Source organism: Mirounga leonina, unplaced genomic scaffold (assembly GCF_011800145.1).
Source record: "Mirounga leonina isolate KUSES-001 unplaced genomic scaffold, KU_Mleo_1.0 Mir_115, whole genome shotgun sequence".
Classification (NCBI taxonomy): domain Eukaryota; kingdom Metazoa; phylum Chordata; class Mammalia; order Carnivora; family Phocidae; genus Mirounga; species Mirounga leonina.
In genome coordinates, this window is record NW_023270268.1 from 87811140 (window position 1) to 87829202 (window position 18063).

Sequence of the window (18063 nt, forward strand, 5' to 3'; positions counted from 1 at the left end):
ACTCCGAGCCCCTCCCGGCCGGCCCCACCCCCCTACCCCGGGCCGCGTCCCGCCCCGCCCCGCTCGCATTCTGTGGGCTTCTCCCACGCTCCCTGCCTGTGTGTGACGAGCCGGCGGCTGGGAGGGGTCAACTGCGCACGCCCAGAGCGCTGCGCTGAGAGTACCGGAGCGACCTGGGCTGTACTCCCGACACGATGAGGCGCGGCGTTCGGCGGGCTCCTTCCCGGAAGCGGAAGCTTGGGGGGCGGGCCAAGGGGGGCCGGGAGTCAGCGGCGGTTAATTCTTTTTATCGGGCGGCTTTACTTCCCTCCGTGTGGGCTTCCCTGAGGCTGCGAGAGATGGTCAGGTCCGGATCTCGATCGGGCCAGGTGAGGGCTGCGGACCCGAGGCGTCCACCATGGGGGTAGAGAGGGATTGAGGGGGTTCTAGTGCCGGGAGAAGTGCAAAACTCTGAAAAAAGTAAAAACAAAGACAATGCGGCGGCATTAAAAATGCTGAGAAAGGGGAGTTGGGGGGACCCCCAATCTTAACATCCCAACAGCCGCTCCGTCCCTAGACGTATATTCTGTTTTAATCGTAGTAGTCCGCCAGAGTGCTGGCTTCGGTGTGGGGCGCGGGTTCGAGTCCAGCCTCCGCCCTGGGTGGAGGAACCTCTCCAAGGCTCAGTACATTGTTGCATCAAATCCAGGTTCTCGGCTTTTCCACCTAGTGCCGCTATTAGCTGGTCCTCCGTCACAATTGCTGGTTATTTTACCACTAGTAAAAACAAACGTCTCTGGGCGCCTGGGTGGCTCAGTTGGTTAAGCGACTGCCTTCGGCTCAGGTCATGATCCTGGAGTCCCGGGATCCAGTCCCACATCGAGTCCCGCATCGGGCTCCCTGCTCGGCAGGGAGTCTGCTTCTCCCTCTGACCCTCCTCCCTCTCTCTCATGCTCTCTGTCTCTCATTCTCTCTGTCTCAAATAAATAAATAAAATCTTTAAAAAACAAAACAAAAAAACCACAAACGTCTCCCAATTAGTGCCCCCGCCTTCAGCCTTACCTTTCTCAAATGCATGCCCCTCGTTGTAACTAAATGGTTCACTTTTCTGCTTAAAAATTGACACGAACACTTTGGTTTCAAGGTAAAAATCTCAGTTCTTTGGCCTGTCAATACAGCGTTTTTTGATCCCACCAGTGCATTCCTTACCAGACCCCGCCTCCGTTCCTGAAGTATCCAGCACTGTTCACCTGTTCTGCATGTCCTGGATGCCCCATGCCCCCTCATGCTTCCATGCCTTTGCACTTTCTTTTCTGTCCGGCTTAGAATGCTCTTCTATTCCTGGTATCTCCACTCTCCATCTCCTCAGCTCGAGGGCGACGTATAGAAAGAAGGCTTGCCTAGCACTCGTACATCCCCATTGTTTGGGTGCTCCTTGCCGCCCGTTTTGTGCTCTGTGCTAACCAGAATCAAACTCCTTTTCAGGCGAGAGACGTTGCCAATATGTTTACCTCCCTTATTACACAATTTATCTATATTCTCAAGGCTTTGGACAGCACCTGGCATATAGTAGATTTTCAGGTAATGAATCAACTATTTCTCAGAGACTCGCTACCTAGAGTGATCTTACTCCTCTTTAAATATATCCACCTCTCTTTCTGTTTTTTTAATCTCCCTTCATTTATCAATTCACCTGTAATGCTGTCTTCCCCATTAATGTGAATCTTACGCTTTTTTTCAAGACCTGGCTCAAGACTTTTTTTTTTTTTAAAGATTTTATTTATTTATTTGACAGAGAGAGACACAACGAGAGAGGGAACACAAGCTGGGGAAGTGGGAGAGGGAGAAGCAGGCTTCCCACGGAGCAGGGAGCCTGACGTGGGGCTCGATCCCAGGACCCCGGGATCATGACCTGAGCGGAAGGCAGACGCTTAACGACTGAGCCACCCCGGGTGCCCCTCAAAAGACTTTCTTCATGAGTACTTCCTGACCATCCTCACCCTTTTAGATCTTTCTCTTACATTGAGTAACCTCAAGAGTATGTGCAGTCAGAAAGCGGGGGAAAACATGGTTTTTGTAATCATGGTCACCTACAGATTCAGATTCCCAGTCTGCCACTACTGTGGTAGTGATATTAAGCAAAGTACTTTTTACTTCTCTAAGCCTCCTTTCCCTTAGCTATAAAATAGGTGTAAGTAGGTATCATTCTGCCTCAAAGAATTGGGGAGATTAAATGAGAGAACCTGGTAAAACATCTCTTTCACTCTTGGCATAAATATGCAACAAAATTTGGTTCTTGTAAAAACAGTTTACAACCATCTTAACGATAAGAATAGCTAACATTTAGGTAGCACTTGTGTGAAAGATGCTACTCTTAAGTATTTTTACATAGTACACATAATTCATTTAATATTCATAATAGCCTTATGAGGTAGATACTATTATCATTTCCATTTTATAGATGAGGAAAGTGAGGAACGAAGAGTTCAAATAATTTTCCTGTAGTTACAAAACTCATTAGCAGTGCAGCAGGATTCAGACCTACAAAGCTGGTGCCAGAGTCCATTCTTTTAAACATTACACTATATTTAATCAGATGTATGACGTTGAACAAGCCTCCTTTCTGAAATTTAGGTTCTACTTCACGGAAATAATAAATCATGGGATGTGGATTAAATGGAAATGAAAGACTTTGGGATACTCTATTCTACAAGTGTAATTTTATCTTGTACTTGTTGGTAGGAGATACAACTTGTAAGAAAAGCTTATATTTTTCTCAAATAGCAAAGAAAAATAGTGCAATGATAATACCCAGTGGAAGTAAATGTGAGATAAAACAAAATGATTGTCTCATGCATTGTGATTTGTGTATTTTTGTAATTTGTGTCAAGGGCTATTAAATGAATAATGGCCTTTCACCAAATAAATAAGCTTTTAATCCTGACTATGAAAAGGCTTTTTTCTGTATATTGGGAGGTTTATTTCAGGCGGTTTTTCAATTGTGAAAAATATGAAGCAAACCTAGGACATGTTATATTACTTCCACTCAAAGAAATACTGTACAACCATTAAAAGAAAATTTGGAGGTATGCTAATATGGAAACAGATTTAAAAATAAAACCATAAGATTTACTCTTTTGTAACCAGCTAGTCATTATGACTAAGTAAATAATTGATATGAAAAAAGATTAGAACACCCAGTAGCAATATCTAGTGCCTAGATCTTGGTTTCTAAATACCATCGTCCACTAAAAGGAGCCATGACTTCATGAAGGAATGGTCAACTCCACAGCTGAAGCAGGAAAATTATAAGATGAGCCTGGATACATCAAAATAAAAAGCATCTGCAGAGTAAAGGAAACAACAGAGTGAAAAGGCAACTTACGGAATGGAAAAAAAGATTTGTAAAATGTCTGTCTACTAAAGGGTTAATATTCAAAATATATCAGGAACTCCTACAACTCAATAGCCAAAAACCAAATAACCTGATTAAAAAATGAGCAAAGGACTTGAATAGACATTTCTCCAAAGAAGATGTATAAGTAAGCACATGAAAAGATGTTCAACATTACTAGTCATTAGGGAAATGCAAATCAAAGCCACAATGAGATAACACCTCACACCTTTTAGGATGGCAATTCTCATTGGCAAGGATATGGAGAAATTGGAACACTTGTAAACTGTTGGTAAAAATGTAAAATGGTGCAGCTGCTATAACAAATAGCATAACGTTTCCTCAAAAAGTTAAAAATAGACCTCTTATACGATCTAGAAATTCTACTTCGGGGTTTTTATACAAAAGAATACAATTTTAAGGAGATATTTGCACTTCTGTGTTCATTGCAGCATTATTCATGGTAGCCAAGATGTGGAAGGAACCTAAATGTCTACTGATGGATGAATTGACACAATGGAATATTATTCAGCCTTAAAAAAAGAAAAATCCTGCCATATGCAACAGGGATGAATCTTAAGGATATTATACTAAGTGAAATAAGCCAGTCAAAAGGGCAGATACTGCATTATTCCATTAATATAAGGGATCTAAGATAGTCATAATCCATAGAAGCAGAGAGCAGAATGGCAGATGCCAGAGGCTGGAGGTGGGGGGATTTGGGGAGTTGCTGTTCAATGGATATAAAGTTTCAGTTATGCAAGATAAATAAGTTCTAGAGATCTGCTGTACAACATCATGCATGTAGTTAACTATATGGTGTTGTGCACTTAAAAATTTGTGAAGAAAATAGAACTCATGTTAAGTGTTCTTACTACTATGAAAAAACAAAACCAAAGGATGAGCCCAGAGCACCTTGTTGCAGAAAGTAAGGAATTACTCAAAAAATAGTGGGGACATATTAAAATGATACAAGAGCCAGTTTGAAAAGGCTACCACTGACAGAATCTGGGACAATGGAGCATCAAAATATTTTAAGTAATGATGATAATGGATCATAACCCATTGAATAAAATAAGAATGAGTCCATACTTACAAACAAGGAAAAGTGCTTACCTAGAGTTGAATGCCAACTAATAAATGTAGAAGGAATGATGTAAGTTAGACAAGTCACCATTTCACAAACAAGTGGATTAAGGCAAGAATCATCAATGGGTGCTAAAACTACTGGGTGAAAGTCTAATGAATAGGAAGTCTGCATAATCTCAAAGTATCTGCCCATTAAATGCTTAATACAAAGGTAAAAATAGTAACCTTACAGTGAAAAACCTGGCAGACACCATCTTAAATAATCAAAGTTTACATCACCTATAATGGGAAAATTGATACCATGTGCTTACTCATATTAAGACAGACAAAACTTCCCTTTTGTGGTATTTCTGCCAAAAATGTACAACCTCAATCTAATCATGAGGGAAAATCAGACAAGTCTAAATGTCCGGAGGGACATTCTACAACATAACTGGCTTGTATTTTTAAGATGTGAAGCTTATAAAAGCCAGTGAGTGATAACCCGAGGAACTATTCCAGATGAAAGGAGACTAGTGAGGTGTGACAATTCAATGCAACATATGATCCTGCATTGCACATGTACTAGCATTATTTTTTATAAAGAACAGTATTGGAATAATCAGCAAAATGTGAGTAAGGTATGTAATTTATAATACAGTATCAGTGTTAATTTCCTGCTTTTGATAATTATACTGTGGTTATATAAGTGACCGTGTTCTTGGGAAATATTTAGGAATAAATATTTAATATCATACCTGCAACTTACCCTGAAATGGTTCAGAAAAACAATAATACTATTTGTATATATTTTTTGTATTGTATATATTGTGTTAATATATATATTTTGAGAGAACATGGAAGATATAGTGAAATATCAACAGTTGGGGAATCTGGGTAAAGGTATACAGAAATTCTTTGTACTGTTATTTCAGAATAAAAATTACAAAAAAAAGTTCTGATGGAAATGTGCCATTATTATAGTTACTGTTGCTTTTATCCTGGGTAATTTTCATTACCTTGTTTTCTGTAATATAACCTCATGTATATTTTTTAGAGAAATATCATGTTATCGTACAATTATGCCATGTGTTTACCTCTGTATACTTTTTTAAAAATTTTGAAATAAAATAATTGTGGTAGTGGTTTTTAGACTTGGTCTAGAACATAGCAGCACCATGGTTTGGAATTTTATTATGATTCTGGCCAGAACACCAACATATGTATGTACCAACGGGAAAGACCCTAAGGATGTCATGCAGGGACCAGCAGAGCAACACTACATAGGGTCTTATTTCCTACGGCGTTGGTTCTCATTGCTGGCCTTATGACTCCATCATATCCCGGGTTATCTCAAGGAGAAGTGTAACTCTATTAACCCAGTTTTTAAAATGTACTCTCAGGGGCGCCTGGGTGGCTCAGTCGTTAAGCGTCTGCCTTCGGCTTGGGTCATGATCCCCGGGTCCTGGGATCGAGCCCCACATCAGGCTCCCTGCTCAGCGGGAAGCCTGCTTCTCCCTCTCTCACTCCTGCTTGTGTTCCCTCTCTCACTGTGTCTCTGTCAAATAAATAAACAAAATCTTAAAAAAAAAAATAATTAAAAAAAAAATAATAAAATGTGCTCTCAGTTGCATATAACTCCAGATAGTTTAATAGTTACTGCTGAAAGCTATCTTGGGATGAAATATGTAACATGTCAAGAGAAACCATAAATGTAACTGCCAACAGTGGTGACTACTTCTGAAGGGTGAAATGAGGGAGTGAATAGGGAATTTAACTTGTCCTTTAAAAATTCTATTTTAGGGACACCTGGGTGGCTCAGTCAGTTAAGCGTTTGCCTTCAGCTCAGGTCATGATCCCAGGGTCCTGGGATTGAGCCCGGCATCGGGCTTCTTGCTCAGCGGGGAACCTGCTCTCTCTCTACCTGTCACTCCCCCTACTTGTACTCGCTCTCTCCCTCTGGCAAATAAATAAAATCCTTTTTAAATTATATTTTAAATAGAGATTATAGTTATCTGTTATTAAGATATAAGAAGGTATACCATGGAAAGTCTCCCTTCTTGCTCTGTCCCCCAGATTCTCATTTTCTCTCCCCAGAGGCAAACACAATGAACTTTTACTTGCCTAACTTTCAAGATAGTGGATGCACGTTAAAGCAAGTGCATTTTTTTCTTGTACACAAAAGGTAGCCCACTTATTTTACTTTTAATAATAATAATTCAAATTGTTATTAATATTTAAAAATAATAAAAATAAAATTGTTTTAAAAATATTGTTATATGAGTTTGAGAAGAAAGTAAGAGAATGAAATTTGGATAATGAGTTTTCATGGGCTGGTCTTGTCAGGCATTCTAAATAATGTGAATAAATAGAATCAGAGTTATGAACTCTATGCTGTATGTTGAATTAACTTTATGTTTTGAAGACTTGGGGAATGTAGGGCATGCTCAGATTGAATATAGTCCAAACTTAACTCTAGTAGATACTTCTAGTTAAAATAATACCTCAGTTTCATTTTCAGCTTACACAGATAGAAGAAACAAATATATGTGCTGTTTGCTTGACATTTTATGTAGAACAAACTATTAATAAGAGTTCAATTGTAATTATGGATTTATAGGATATATCACATTTATAAAAAATTACTAAGATGCTATATACATCAAATGGAATATTATTCAGCCTTAAAAAGGAAGGAAATTTTGACACTTGCTACAAGACATTAGGTGAAGTGAAATAAGCTAGTCACAAAAGGAAAAATACTGTATGATTCCACTTATATGAGCTTCCTAGAGTAGTGAAATTCATAGAGACAGAAATTAGAAGGGTGGTTGCCCAGGGCTGGGGGCAAGAGTGGGTGGGAAGTTAATGTTTAATGGGTACGGAATTTCAGTTTGGCAAGATGAGAAGATTCTGGAGATGGATGGTAGTGTTGGTTACACAGTGTGAATTTATTTAATGTCACAGAACTGTACACTAAAAAATGGCTACAATGGTAAATTTTATGTCATGTTTTTACCACAAAAAGAAAGGAAACAACATTTCAGGTTTTGTCAAGACAGCCTACTGAGAATATAATAGAACAATATTTGTATATTTACTATAATATAATGCATTATATCATAGGTGTTATCTTCAGGAAAACACACTGGACCTGCTAAATTAACAAATGGAAAGAAAGGGTAAGTATTTAAAGAAGTTTACAACTTCAGAAAATCTCAAGAAACATTTCAGGTCTTTTGGGTGCACTAAATTTTGCCTACCCCAGAAAACTAGGTGGGTCTCTACCTTCACAGACTCAGGGGAGGAACCTTCCATATCTACTCATGTTGATCATTTTAGTGTTTAACAGCCCTTATAATCTTTATAAAATCCTATTTAAGTCCATTTTATGGACAAGCTTTCTTATCCAACCTTTGCTGGGAAGAAAATGACTACTTATTAATATATTTTGGAAAAAAAATTTTGTAGTATTTGTGAAAATATTAACGAACTTGTTTTCTAGGACCCATTTAAGAAAGATACCACGTTTTAATGCAGATTCTGGCTATGCTATCCATTCTGATTCAGAAAGTCAGGTAAGATTAAACTGAATAGATACAATATACACTATTATAATTAATTTTCAGGTTAAAAACTAAGAATTGGGAATAAAAATTCAGAGGTAAAGTATTGAAGGCTTTTCGCTTTAAAATATTTCTGCCAATAATAAATTGCTTCTGAAAAAAGAAATTTTAAAACTACATAATTTATTTATTTTTTCCTCTGCACTAAAATTTTGTCTATGCATTTCTAAATGGCTTTCTCCTTACAGACTGAAACTGTACAAGGGCTTGATGGTTGTGCTTCTTTGCTGCAGGACATTTTGAGAAATGAAGATTCAGGTTTTTTAATTTTTTAAATACCTCTTGGCTAATCACCTTTTCTCAAATAATTCTCTTAATGCAAATGAATTTTTGTTTTAATTATTAATAGGTTCAGAAATAGCATATTCAGAAAATAGATATAATCCCAGATCCTTAGAAGGCAAAAGATTTGGAGCTAAAAAGAAAGGACATGAAAAACATGTTCCTTCAGGAGTCCGGAAGGAAATTTGTAAGTATTTTTTTCTCTTTTTTGTTTAAATATGATCTTTGGGGGTGTGACTCTTGATCTTGGGATTGTGAGTTCGAGCCCATGTTGAGTGTAGAGATTACTTTAAAAATAAATAAAATCTGGGGCGCCTGAGTGGCTCAGTCGTTAAGCGTCTGCCTTCGGCTCAGGTCATGATCTCCAGGTCCTGGGATCGAGCCCCGCATCAGGCTCCCTGCTCAGAGGGGAGTCTGCTTCTCCCTCTCCCTCTGCCTCTCCCCACTGCTCCTACTCTCTCTCTGTCTCTCTGTATCTCTCTGTCTCAAAAAAAAAAAAAAAAAAAATTCTATTTAAAAAAAAATAAATAAATAAAATCTTAAAATATATATATAATCTTTAATTCTGAGGGTTTTGATAAATTATTGGGAGTATGCAGTTGCTCTTTCATTTTAATATGTGGGTTATTCAGGTGTGTATGTGTGTGCTTATGCTTCTCTTTCTCTATTCTGCTTCTAACTACTGGGTAGTTACTTTGTTTACCATCACTTTCCCAAGAAGAAAAGTAGAAAAAGTGACAGACTGGGTTTTGTAGAAGAAAGTTCAAACTCAGAATGACACTTATGAGGTATATATAGTGTTATCTTTGTTCTCCTTGCCACTTAATTCCATAAATAACCACAAATTGGTTGTGCTTCATGTGCATACTTATAGATACTAATTGTTTTAAAGTCATTTTATGTGTATATGTTGTAAGTAGGTTTATTACTCAACTTTAAATGCCAGGTTTAGGATTTTGTCTGAGGGCCCAGCGTGTAGATTAAGTACACTTTTATTCTTGCTCTCAAAGCTCTGATTTTTTTTTTAATGGTCCAAGTATCAGAATTGTTACAGGGTTTCCTGTCTCTCTTACTCTATTTTCCCCTGAGAGCATGAACTGGACAAGGAGCAAGGTGAAAGAGTTTTATTAGATTTTAGAAATAACACCCGTAAAGAGGGGTCTTGTAATTGTAGGAGTTTACAGATACCATTTATTAGAGATTTTAAAGATGTGGTAAAAATAATTTTTGACTGGAGAATGTACACATTCATTAACTACTTTTAAAAGACAATTTGAGGTGATTTTCTTTAGGGGGTAATAGTGGTAAAGCCCTTCTATAAAGTAGATGATAAATTGAGCTATTTCTGAGAGTCTTTTCTTCCCTAATATTTTATGGTAAAAGTTTTTGAAGAATCATATTTCAAGAATTTGTTTTCCCTTCTTCCATATTAGTATCTTCAGATAAGAAGAAGCATATACCTAATGAAGCTTCTGCTGGAAGTGAGAGAGACTCATCAGATATACCACAGAATTGGTCATTGCAAGATCATTATAGAATGTATTCGCCCATAATATACCAAGCCCTCTGTGAGCATGTGCAGACTCAGATGTCACTGATGAATAATTTGGCTTCAAAGAACAACCCTAATGGAATTCCTACTGTACCTTGCCAGACCATGTCTGATTCTGGTTAGTATGAATGATATTTTAAAAAGCATGAATATAAACTCTAATTATGTTACCTACTTATTGTAAAAGCAGTATGAGATGTGATAACTTTTTCTCCTCTTACCTTTTAGAATCTCAGGCAACTGTACATTCTAGTTACGGCTTATCTACCTCCACCCCAGTCCAGTTACTTCAGCATCCATCCTGCCCTCCAGTGGTTCATTCTGTGGGTACAGTTTATACATTATACAAGTAGTTATTTGCTTTGAGAAATTGTCACCTTAAGAGAAAAAATTGAGTTTACTGATTGATAATGCATTATTTTTTCAAATTATTTTTTACTAGAAAAGTTTTACCCATTTATTAAGGATGATGATAAGGGGGGGGAGGAGGAAAGAGATTATCAGAAAAAAGAAATCACCCATACCTACTACTTAAGCACATTTGCTGTTAACATATTGATAGAGCACTTGTCAATCATTTAATTCTCTGGTTTTTATTTAAGTTTGCTTTCTTTTAAAAATATAGTCATAAGGGCACCGGGGTGGCTCAGTTGGTTAAGCACCTGCCTTCAGCTCAGGTTATGATCCCACGGTCCTGGGATCTTGCCCCATGTCGGGCTTCCTGCTCAGTAGGGAACCTGCTTCTCCCTCTCCCTCTGCATCTCCCCCTGTTTGTGCGCTCTCTCTCTGTCAAATAAATAAAATCTTTAAATATATATATATAGTCATAATTAAATTATACAGTTTTATATACTACCTTTTTTACTTAGCATTTTATTGTAAACATGTTTCTCAATTAACATATACCTTTTGTAAATTTTTAATATGTTAATACTCTATTTACTGGATATACTATAGTCCACATAACTACTCCCCTATGATAGGACATTTAAGTAACAGTTTTTTACTACCATAACGTTTCTGTAAACATATTTGTGCAAAAGCTTTTCGTATGTTTGAGCTTATTTTCTTGCAATGCAATTTCCCAAAGTGGAAGTTTGTTTTAGTCCCAAGGTGGACTGATTTTTGATGCCTTTAAACCATGTGTGATATTTGCAAACAGTTCATTTTAGTCATGGCTTTATAATGTTCCCATATTGCAGAGTGAACTAATTAATAAGCTTTAAAAAAACTAGAATATCGTGCTCAAGGGAAATCCAGCTTACTCACTGGTAAGCTATAACTCCATCCTGCAAAAGTCATTTTCTAATATTTCTGGTTTGAGTTTATTATAGTTAATGCCTACAAGTCAATGCTCATATTTTTGAAGGCTTAACTTGTTTTCTTCTGTCTGTAGGAGGTTCAAACTGATGGTGACAACCAGTTTGCATCACGAAGTAAAACAGTTTCTGTGAACTGTGCTGATGTTCTACAGAATTCCTTCAGTACTGGTCTTGGCGTTCCATGTAGCCTGCCTAAAACGGACAAACCAGCTGTTCCACCATTTCAGCAGCTGGGTCTTATTAATGGAATTCTGCCACAGCAAGGAGTTCCTAAGGAACCAGACCTACTAAAGTGTATTCAAACATATGTGAATCTCTTGCATTCTCATCCGGACAGTCAGATTCGCCGAAGCCCCACTCTGTTGCCACCAGCTTTCCTGTCCAGTAATGAAGACAAATGTGCCAAAGAACAAATTGGAGAAGTCACAAGTGAAGGAAAGGATTTAAACATACACATGCAAGATTCCAGAATAAAGGATGTGCAGAAGGCAAAAAATGTGAACCAGAGTGCTGAAAAAGCCAGAACTATAAAGTATTTGTTGGGAGAGCTCAAGGCCCTGCTAGCAGAGCAAGGTATATGAGCACTTTTTTTTTTTTTTTAAGATTTTATTTATTTATTTGAGAGAGAGAATGAGAGACAGCACAAGAGGGAAGAGGGTCAGAGGGAGAAGCAGACCCCCCGCTGAGCAGGGAGCCTGATGCGGGACTCGATCCTGGGACTCCAGGATCATGACCTGAGCCGAAGGCAGTCGCTTAACCAACTGAGCCACCCAGGCGCCCTATATGAGCACTTTTAAAATAATTTTCTTTTTTTTTTTTTAAGTTTTTTTAAAATTTATTTATTCATGAGAGACAGAGAGAGAGAGAGAGAGAGGCAGAGGCAGAGGGAGAAGCAGGCTCCCCGCCCAGCAGGGAGCCTGATGCGGGACTCGATCCCAGGACCCTGGGATCATGACCTGAGCCGAAGGCAGATGCTTAACCATCTGAGCCACCCAGGCGCCCTAAAATAATTTTCTGTAGTGGGGTGTTAATGCTAAACAGAAGTGCCATATTATTTAGTCATCATTTATATTTAGAATAGTCGACATGGAGTTTGTGGTATTTTCCACAGAAATATGTCTTGAGCTAATAAGGAAGTGAGTTCTGCCTATTTTATTGTTACTTTTTAGATTTTGATCTCTTGTTTCCTGTGGATTTGAAATGTACAAGAGAGTGTCAAACAGTCTTTTACTTGCAAGTGTGTATTCATTCTACTTGATCAAAAAAGACCTTGAAAAGATTCAACTGAAGAGAATTTATACCATAAACTTTTAGGGGTTACAAGAGCCCTAAAGATGATTAACTCCCTAGAATAGACTGGTAACTTTTCCTATTTTAAAAAGATGCAGATATTTTCTTCCCATCATTCTTTAATAACCAGCTGTTATAAGGTTTAACAAATCTGACTTTGAGAAGTAATCCAAACCTTTTAATGCCATTTTCAGTTTACTTTTGGGGTTTTTTTATAAATTAAATCAAGAAAAATGTCTTAGGTCGAGTTATGAGATATTTGAGCCAAGTCATATTCATTTGTTTTCATTATGTGTATATACTAAATAATAGCTTTCACTTGGAGTGAGTTACAGATTTGTCATCTTAGAAACCATAGAAACCACAGTAATTGATTATGGCAGCACTGACTGAATACCTAATATTAGCAGATTGATAAAAAGAGATTCCAAATCTTAAAATGTGTTATAAGAACATGGCACTATTAATCTGAAGGCTTAATGTATTAAAATCTCCATGTTTTCAGACCTTCAATTTATTACTATTCTCTTAACCAAATACTTAGTCATAGTAAGAATAATAATAAGAGTAACAGTATTGTCATTTATTGAGTATTTACCATGTGCCTGGCACTGTGCTGAGTGTTTTATATGCATTATCTCATTTAATCCTCACAGCAATCCCATGAGGTATTGGTATCTCTATTTAACTATCAAGAAATCTAGGCTTCAGGAGGTTAAGTAATTTGACTAAAGTTCCATTGCTAGAAAATGGTGGAGCCCAGGTCTCTGCCTCGAATGCTTATGAGCAAAACCACTCTACAAAGGATTGGTAGGGAACTTCTCAGTAGTTGGTCACAGATGTTTACTGTGTACATGTACTTTATTTACATCAGGGTGTTAAAATACCCATGGGATTGAGTAAAGTTTTGTAATTTAGAGTATACTTTCTACCTCTTTTGGGTATAAGAGAGTAAATATTATAATTATTAAATGTTTTCAGTCCACAGAAAATTTGAATGGAAATGAAGGGGCAATTATAAAAGGACAAAAGATCTAAAATCCACCTTCTCCCTGTGTCTGTTTGCCATCTCTCAAACCATCCACTTCCTGAAATTAATATAGCAAAAATGGTACTGCTTTTGATGTGGACACCAAATGAGGTGTGGCTGGTTTTAAATCTACTTTATAAAATTAAATAATAAAACCTTATCAGAGTAGATCCTCCCTCAATATTTTGCCAAATTGAATAACCTAAAGTGAATTATTTGCTTATGCCAGGATCAAAGGTTGTGTTGTAAATGTTATTACTGTAATCAATTTTAGGAAACCCTTCAGCAGTGATAGGAGTCCAATAGTCCTTTGAGATTGTGAGCTAGGAGACATGTCAGCTATCTTCCTACTGGACTCTTTAACTGAAAAAAAAGACTAATAATCCTATGATAGAAGATTAATCTTTAGTTCACTGAATTTAATTTCTTTAGAATTCTTTTGAATAAGCAAATACAGGGAGCAGGAAAGAGGAAAATAGGATTTATATACATCACAATTATAAGTAATCGAGCTGTTGGTTTTTAGCAAATATGTACATATCTGAAGAATTTTCTTTTTAGTAATACACATGAATAATCATCCAAAAATAATTTATGGTATTGTTATTACTTATTTCTTCTCTCTTTTATAGAGGATTCAGAAATTCAGAGGTTGATTACAGAATTGGAGGCATGTATATCTCTACTTCCAGCACTAAGTGGAAACACAAATATTCAAGTTGAAATAGCACTGGCCATGCAACCACTAAGAAGTGAAAATGCTCAGTTACGCAGGTACGAATCATTCTTTGAATATTTTTGTCATATGCAAAGATGTCCTATGGCCAGAACAAAGGTGCCAAATGAGCTATCTAGGACTCTGTAAGAAAAATAGATTTACTGTTTATTGCGTTTCTACTTTTACTTCTCCATTTCTAAACATTGCCAGCATTCTTACTTCTGCTTGCTAGGACATATTCTCTTCCACCTCCTTTGCCTCCACTGTCACTTGGTTGATAGGGTATAGAGAGAAAAATGAAGTTCCTCAGGACATTTGTCAGACTAGTCTGGGCTGTGCTGCAGTAACAAATTCTAGAATCTCAGTGGCATAGCATGGCCAAAGTTTCTTTCTCCTTCATGCCAAGACCCTCTTTCATTCTATCACTCAGGGTTTAGGTTCCCTCCATCTTATGAGGCCACTGTCTCATAAAACATGTTTTTCAGGGAAAAGAGAACATGGACGGATCTGGCGCACCAACTCTACACACCCCAGCCCAGAAGTGACAGTCTTGCTTCTACTTCTGTTTTGTAGGCTAAAATGAGGCATATGGCCCTGCCTAAAGTAAAGATTTGGGACATAAAATTTTCCCATACTGCCCATACACTCTGGGAGGAAAGGACAACCTGATAGGGGTGAACACCAGTAGCCCCATCATGCTCAGACATAGAAAAAACTCGTTTAAATTCCTAGATATTTTTTCTTTTGGCTATTTTAACTTATGTAGGAAATCACGCATTATTAGCAATATCCTAACTTTGAATGTTTCCGTGATGGCCACCAAGGCTGCTACTGCAGGGTCCGTACTTTGCAGAGAATTAGAATACATTGTCGGTTCTTTTGCGGCCCTGTAGTGTGCATGAGCCCTGAGCGGGGATTATGGTTGCATGAGCTGTAGACGTTGTCACAAACATTTTCAGGAAATTAGAAAGCAGTAAAATAGGATTCCTAGTTGGAGAGGAGCTCAAATTTATGGATCGGGAGACTGCAAAGGCATGACACCTAGTGAGATTTACTTGCTTAGGATTATTTCTCTGAAGGTCATTAGTCTCTAAGATACTATGATATAGGATGGGATTGCTGGGCTTAAATTCTAATAATACTGTCTTCAGTTCTGACCTATAATAGCATTAGTTTTTCAAAATAAAAAACATGTATAAATATATAATAGTAATGGTAATAGCTAATACTACTACTAACATTTATTGAATGTTTCTCATGTCCTATGCCTTTATATATGTCACCTCTTTAAATTCTCAGAATGGCTCCATGAGGTAGATATTATGTTATGCTCATTTACAGATGAGGAAACCAAGGCACAGAGAGGTTATGTAACTTGTCCAAAGTCACATGTATAAAAAGATTCAAACTGGGTAGTTTGATTTTAGAGAACAAATTATCTTAATTTCTACATTCTGCATTGCTTCTGCTAGGAAATAGAGTCTAACTTATTTTTACTTCAGGACTTCAATATTTAAGTGTATTTTGTGGAATAGCAGACTGTACTGTAAGCTCTTTGAAAGAAGCGTGCTTTTAAAGGTATGACTGTCAACTAATTGGTGTCTTTAAATAAACATACCAGAACTTAGTCTCACAATATTATCTCTTTAAACATGTGCCCATGGGAAGTATCAGTGGTTCTTGTTTATTTCCCTTCTTTAGAACATTTTAGAATTGTTTTGGGAGCTACTTTATAAGCCACTCAGGAAAATGAGACTTACTTTATTGGTCCACTGCTTGTTTTTAATTTTTTTAAAAGGTATTAGTTTGATGTTTAGCCTTATTCTTCAGACTTGGCACCAGATCTTTCTGGCTCTATGTCCTTAGAGGACAAAGGTTATATAGCATGCTATTCCCACTGTTTACTTGACCTTCTAAAAATGAAATATCTGAAAAACAAAGAATTTGTCTTTTTAGTAGAATGAGGTTTCCAGCAGAGGGGTAGGAATTTTTGTGCCTCTTTGGTAACTTAATTTAGAAAGAATCATCCATAATTTCCATTACAAATGTAAGTTGGAATACATAGGTTCATTCAATAGTGTTTTTCAGCATGGTTTTTTTTTTTTTTTTTTTAATATTTTATTTATTTTTTGACAGAGAGAGAGACAGAGAGAGAGGGAACACAAGCAGGGGCAGTGGGAGAGGTAGAAGCAGGCTTCCCACCAAGCAGGGAGCTGATGCAGGGCTCGATTCCAGGACCCTGGGATCGTGACCTGAGCCGAAATGACTGAGCCACCCAGGTGCCCGTTTTTCAGCGTTTTCAATCAAAAAAATTTTTTTTCCTGTTTGGACATTCAGAAACTACGTGTTTCTCTTTAGCCAGAAAAGTGATCTTTCAGGACTTTCTTGGAGTTTATTGCCATCTTGTGGCTTAAAAAAAATAGCCAGGTGCAATGTTCTTGTGGCATTTGGGCGTTTTTGGCATTTGGGGCTGCACAGGTTTTATTTGGGCCTTCTGATAACGTTCTTTTTTTTTTTTTTTTTAAGATTTTATTTATTTATTTGAGAGAGAGAATGAGACAGAGAGAGAGAGCATGAGAAGGGGGAGGGTCAGAGGGAGAAGCAGACTCCCTGCCGAGCAGGGAGCCCGATGCGGGACTCGATCCAGGGACTCCAGGATCATGACCTGAGCCGAAGGCAGTCGCTTAACCGACTGAGCCACCCAGGCGCCTCTGGGAATTCTGATAACATTCTTAACATTTAGCCTTCCTGGTCCCTACTCATGAAATGTCTCTAGTGTCCCATTCATTGTGACCACCAAAAGCCCCTGCACATTCCCAAATTTCCTGCATGAGCGTTGAGAGGGGACTACTTCCAGTTAAGAACCATTGAGCTAGAGAGTTCCTTAGTATGTACAGGGCAAGTTAGAATTCATGACCACTTCCTGACTATAGACTCAAATATGAGGCCATTATGTCCTCACACAGAACAAAAAAATGAAATAGGAATGAGAGGGAGGAGCCAGGAGTGGCATTCAGTCTTTTGGCTTGATCATTTGACAGATGGTAACATAATTCTCCCAGATGGAAGCTACTAAAGGAAGAATATATTGTTTATTTGTTTATTGCATGTTATTTTTGAGATAGAATATATAGGAGAGCCAGTGAGTTAAGATTTAGACATGCCAAATTTGTCATTTAGACCATCTGGAGATCTATATGGTGTAAGTGGAGCACAGAACAAGATCCAGGATAGAAATGCAGACTGGGGAGTTATTCACTGAACACATTTTTATTGAGCTATTACTATAGATTTGGCACTGTTGTAGGCACTGGAGACAATGGTGATTAAAAACAAGTGATTTGCTATCAGCGTGTAAGTGGTAGATTCACCAGGAAGGTATAGAGTGTGAACCCAGCCAAGGGTGAAGTGCTGGGGAATAACAGCTTTTTAAGGAAAGAACACGGGGGCAGGAAGCTGTGAGAGAAACCCAAGAAGGAGCACGTAGGGAAGTGGGAGGAAAACCAGGAGAGAGAGATGTCACAAAAGCCATGGGAAGAAAGAATATATAGGAGAGATCTTTGCATAGCATTCAGAATAAACAAACTGACAAAAGAGATAAAAGGGGGTCAAGAATAAACATCACCAGATGACTTGCTCAAAGAAAACCCAAGAAAACTTGAAAAAGTATTCCACAGTTTCAAGGAGATTAAAGATAATAGAATCCTTAGAGGCAGGAAAAGAGAGAATGCTGTTTAAAGGAGAAAAGACAGCAAAGGAGAAGAAAAGTGAATTAGATGAGCTCAGGAAAGTAAAAGCAAAA

At 37.7% G+C, this 18063-nt stretch overlaps 1 protein-coding gene across 3 annotated transcripts in view; it reads left to right on the plus strand.

The window, feature by feature from the left end:
• The first annotated feature begins 265 nt into the window (after nt 1-265).
• CCDC14 (coiled-coil domain containing 14) overlaps nt 266-18063 on the plus strand; it is a 41080-nt gene continuing 23282 nt past the window's right edge. Inside the window, exons 1-10 of one of the 3 annotated variants that reach the window (XM_035000004.1) lie at nt 266-368; nt 1465-1560; nt 7568-7623; nt 7947-8019; nt 8256-8325; nt 8417-8536; nt 9783-10019; nt 10130-10224; nt 11298-11796; nt 14176-14317. In XM_035000004.1, the coding sequence (XP_034855895.1) occupies nt 339-368; nt 1465-1560; nt 7568-7623; nt 7947-8019; nt 8256-8325; nt 8417-8536; nt 9783-10019; nt 10130-10224; nt 11298-11796; nt 14176-14317 (1418 nt within the window). In that variant the 5' untranslated portion in view covers nt 266-338. Of the gene's footprint in view, nt 369-1464; nt 1561-7567; nt 7624-7946; nt 8020-8255; nt 8326-8416; nt 8537-9782; nt 10020-10129; nt 10225-11297; nt 11797-14175; nt 14318-18063 lie in introns of those variants that run through there. The other 2 variants (XM_035000005.1, XM_035000006.1) reach the window with 2 other exon arrangements.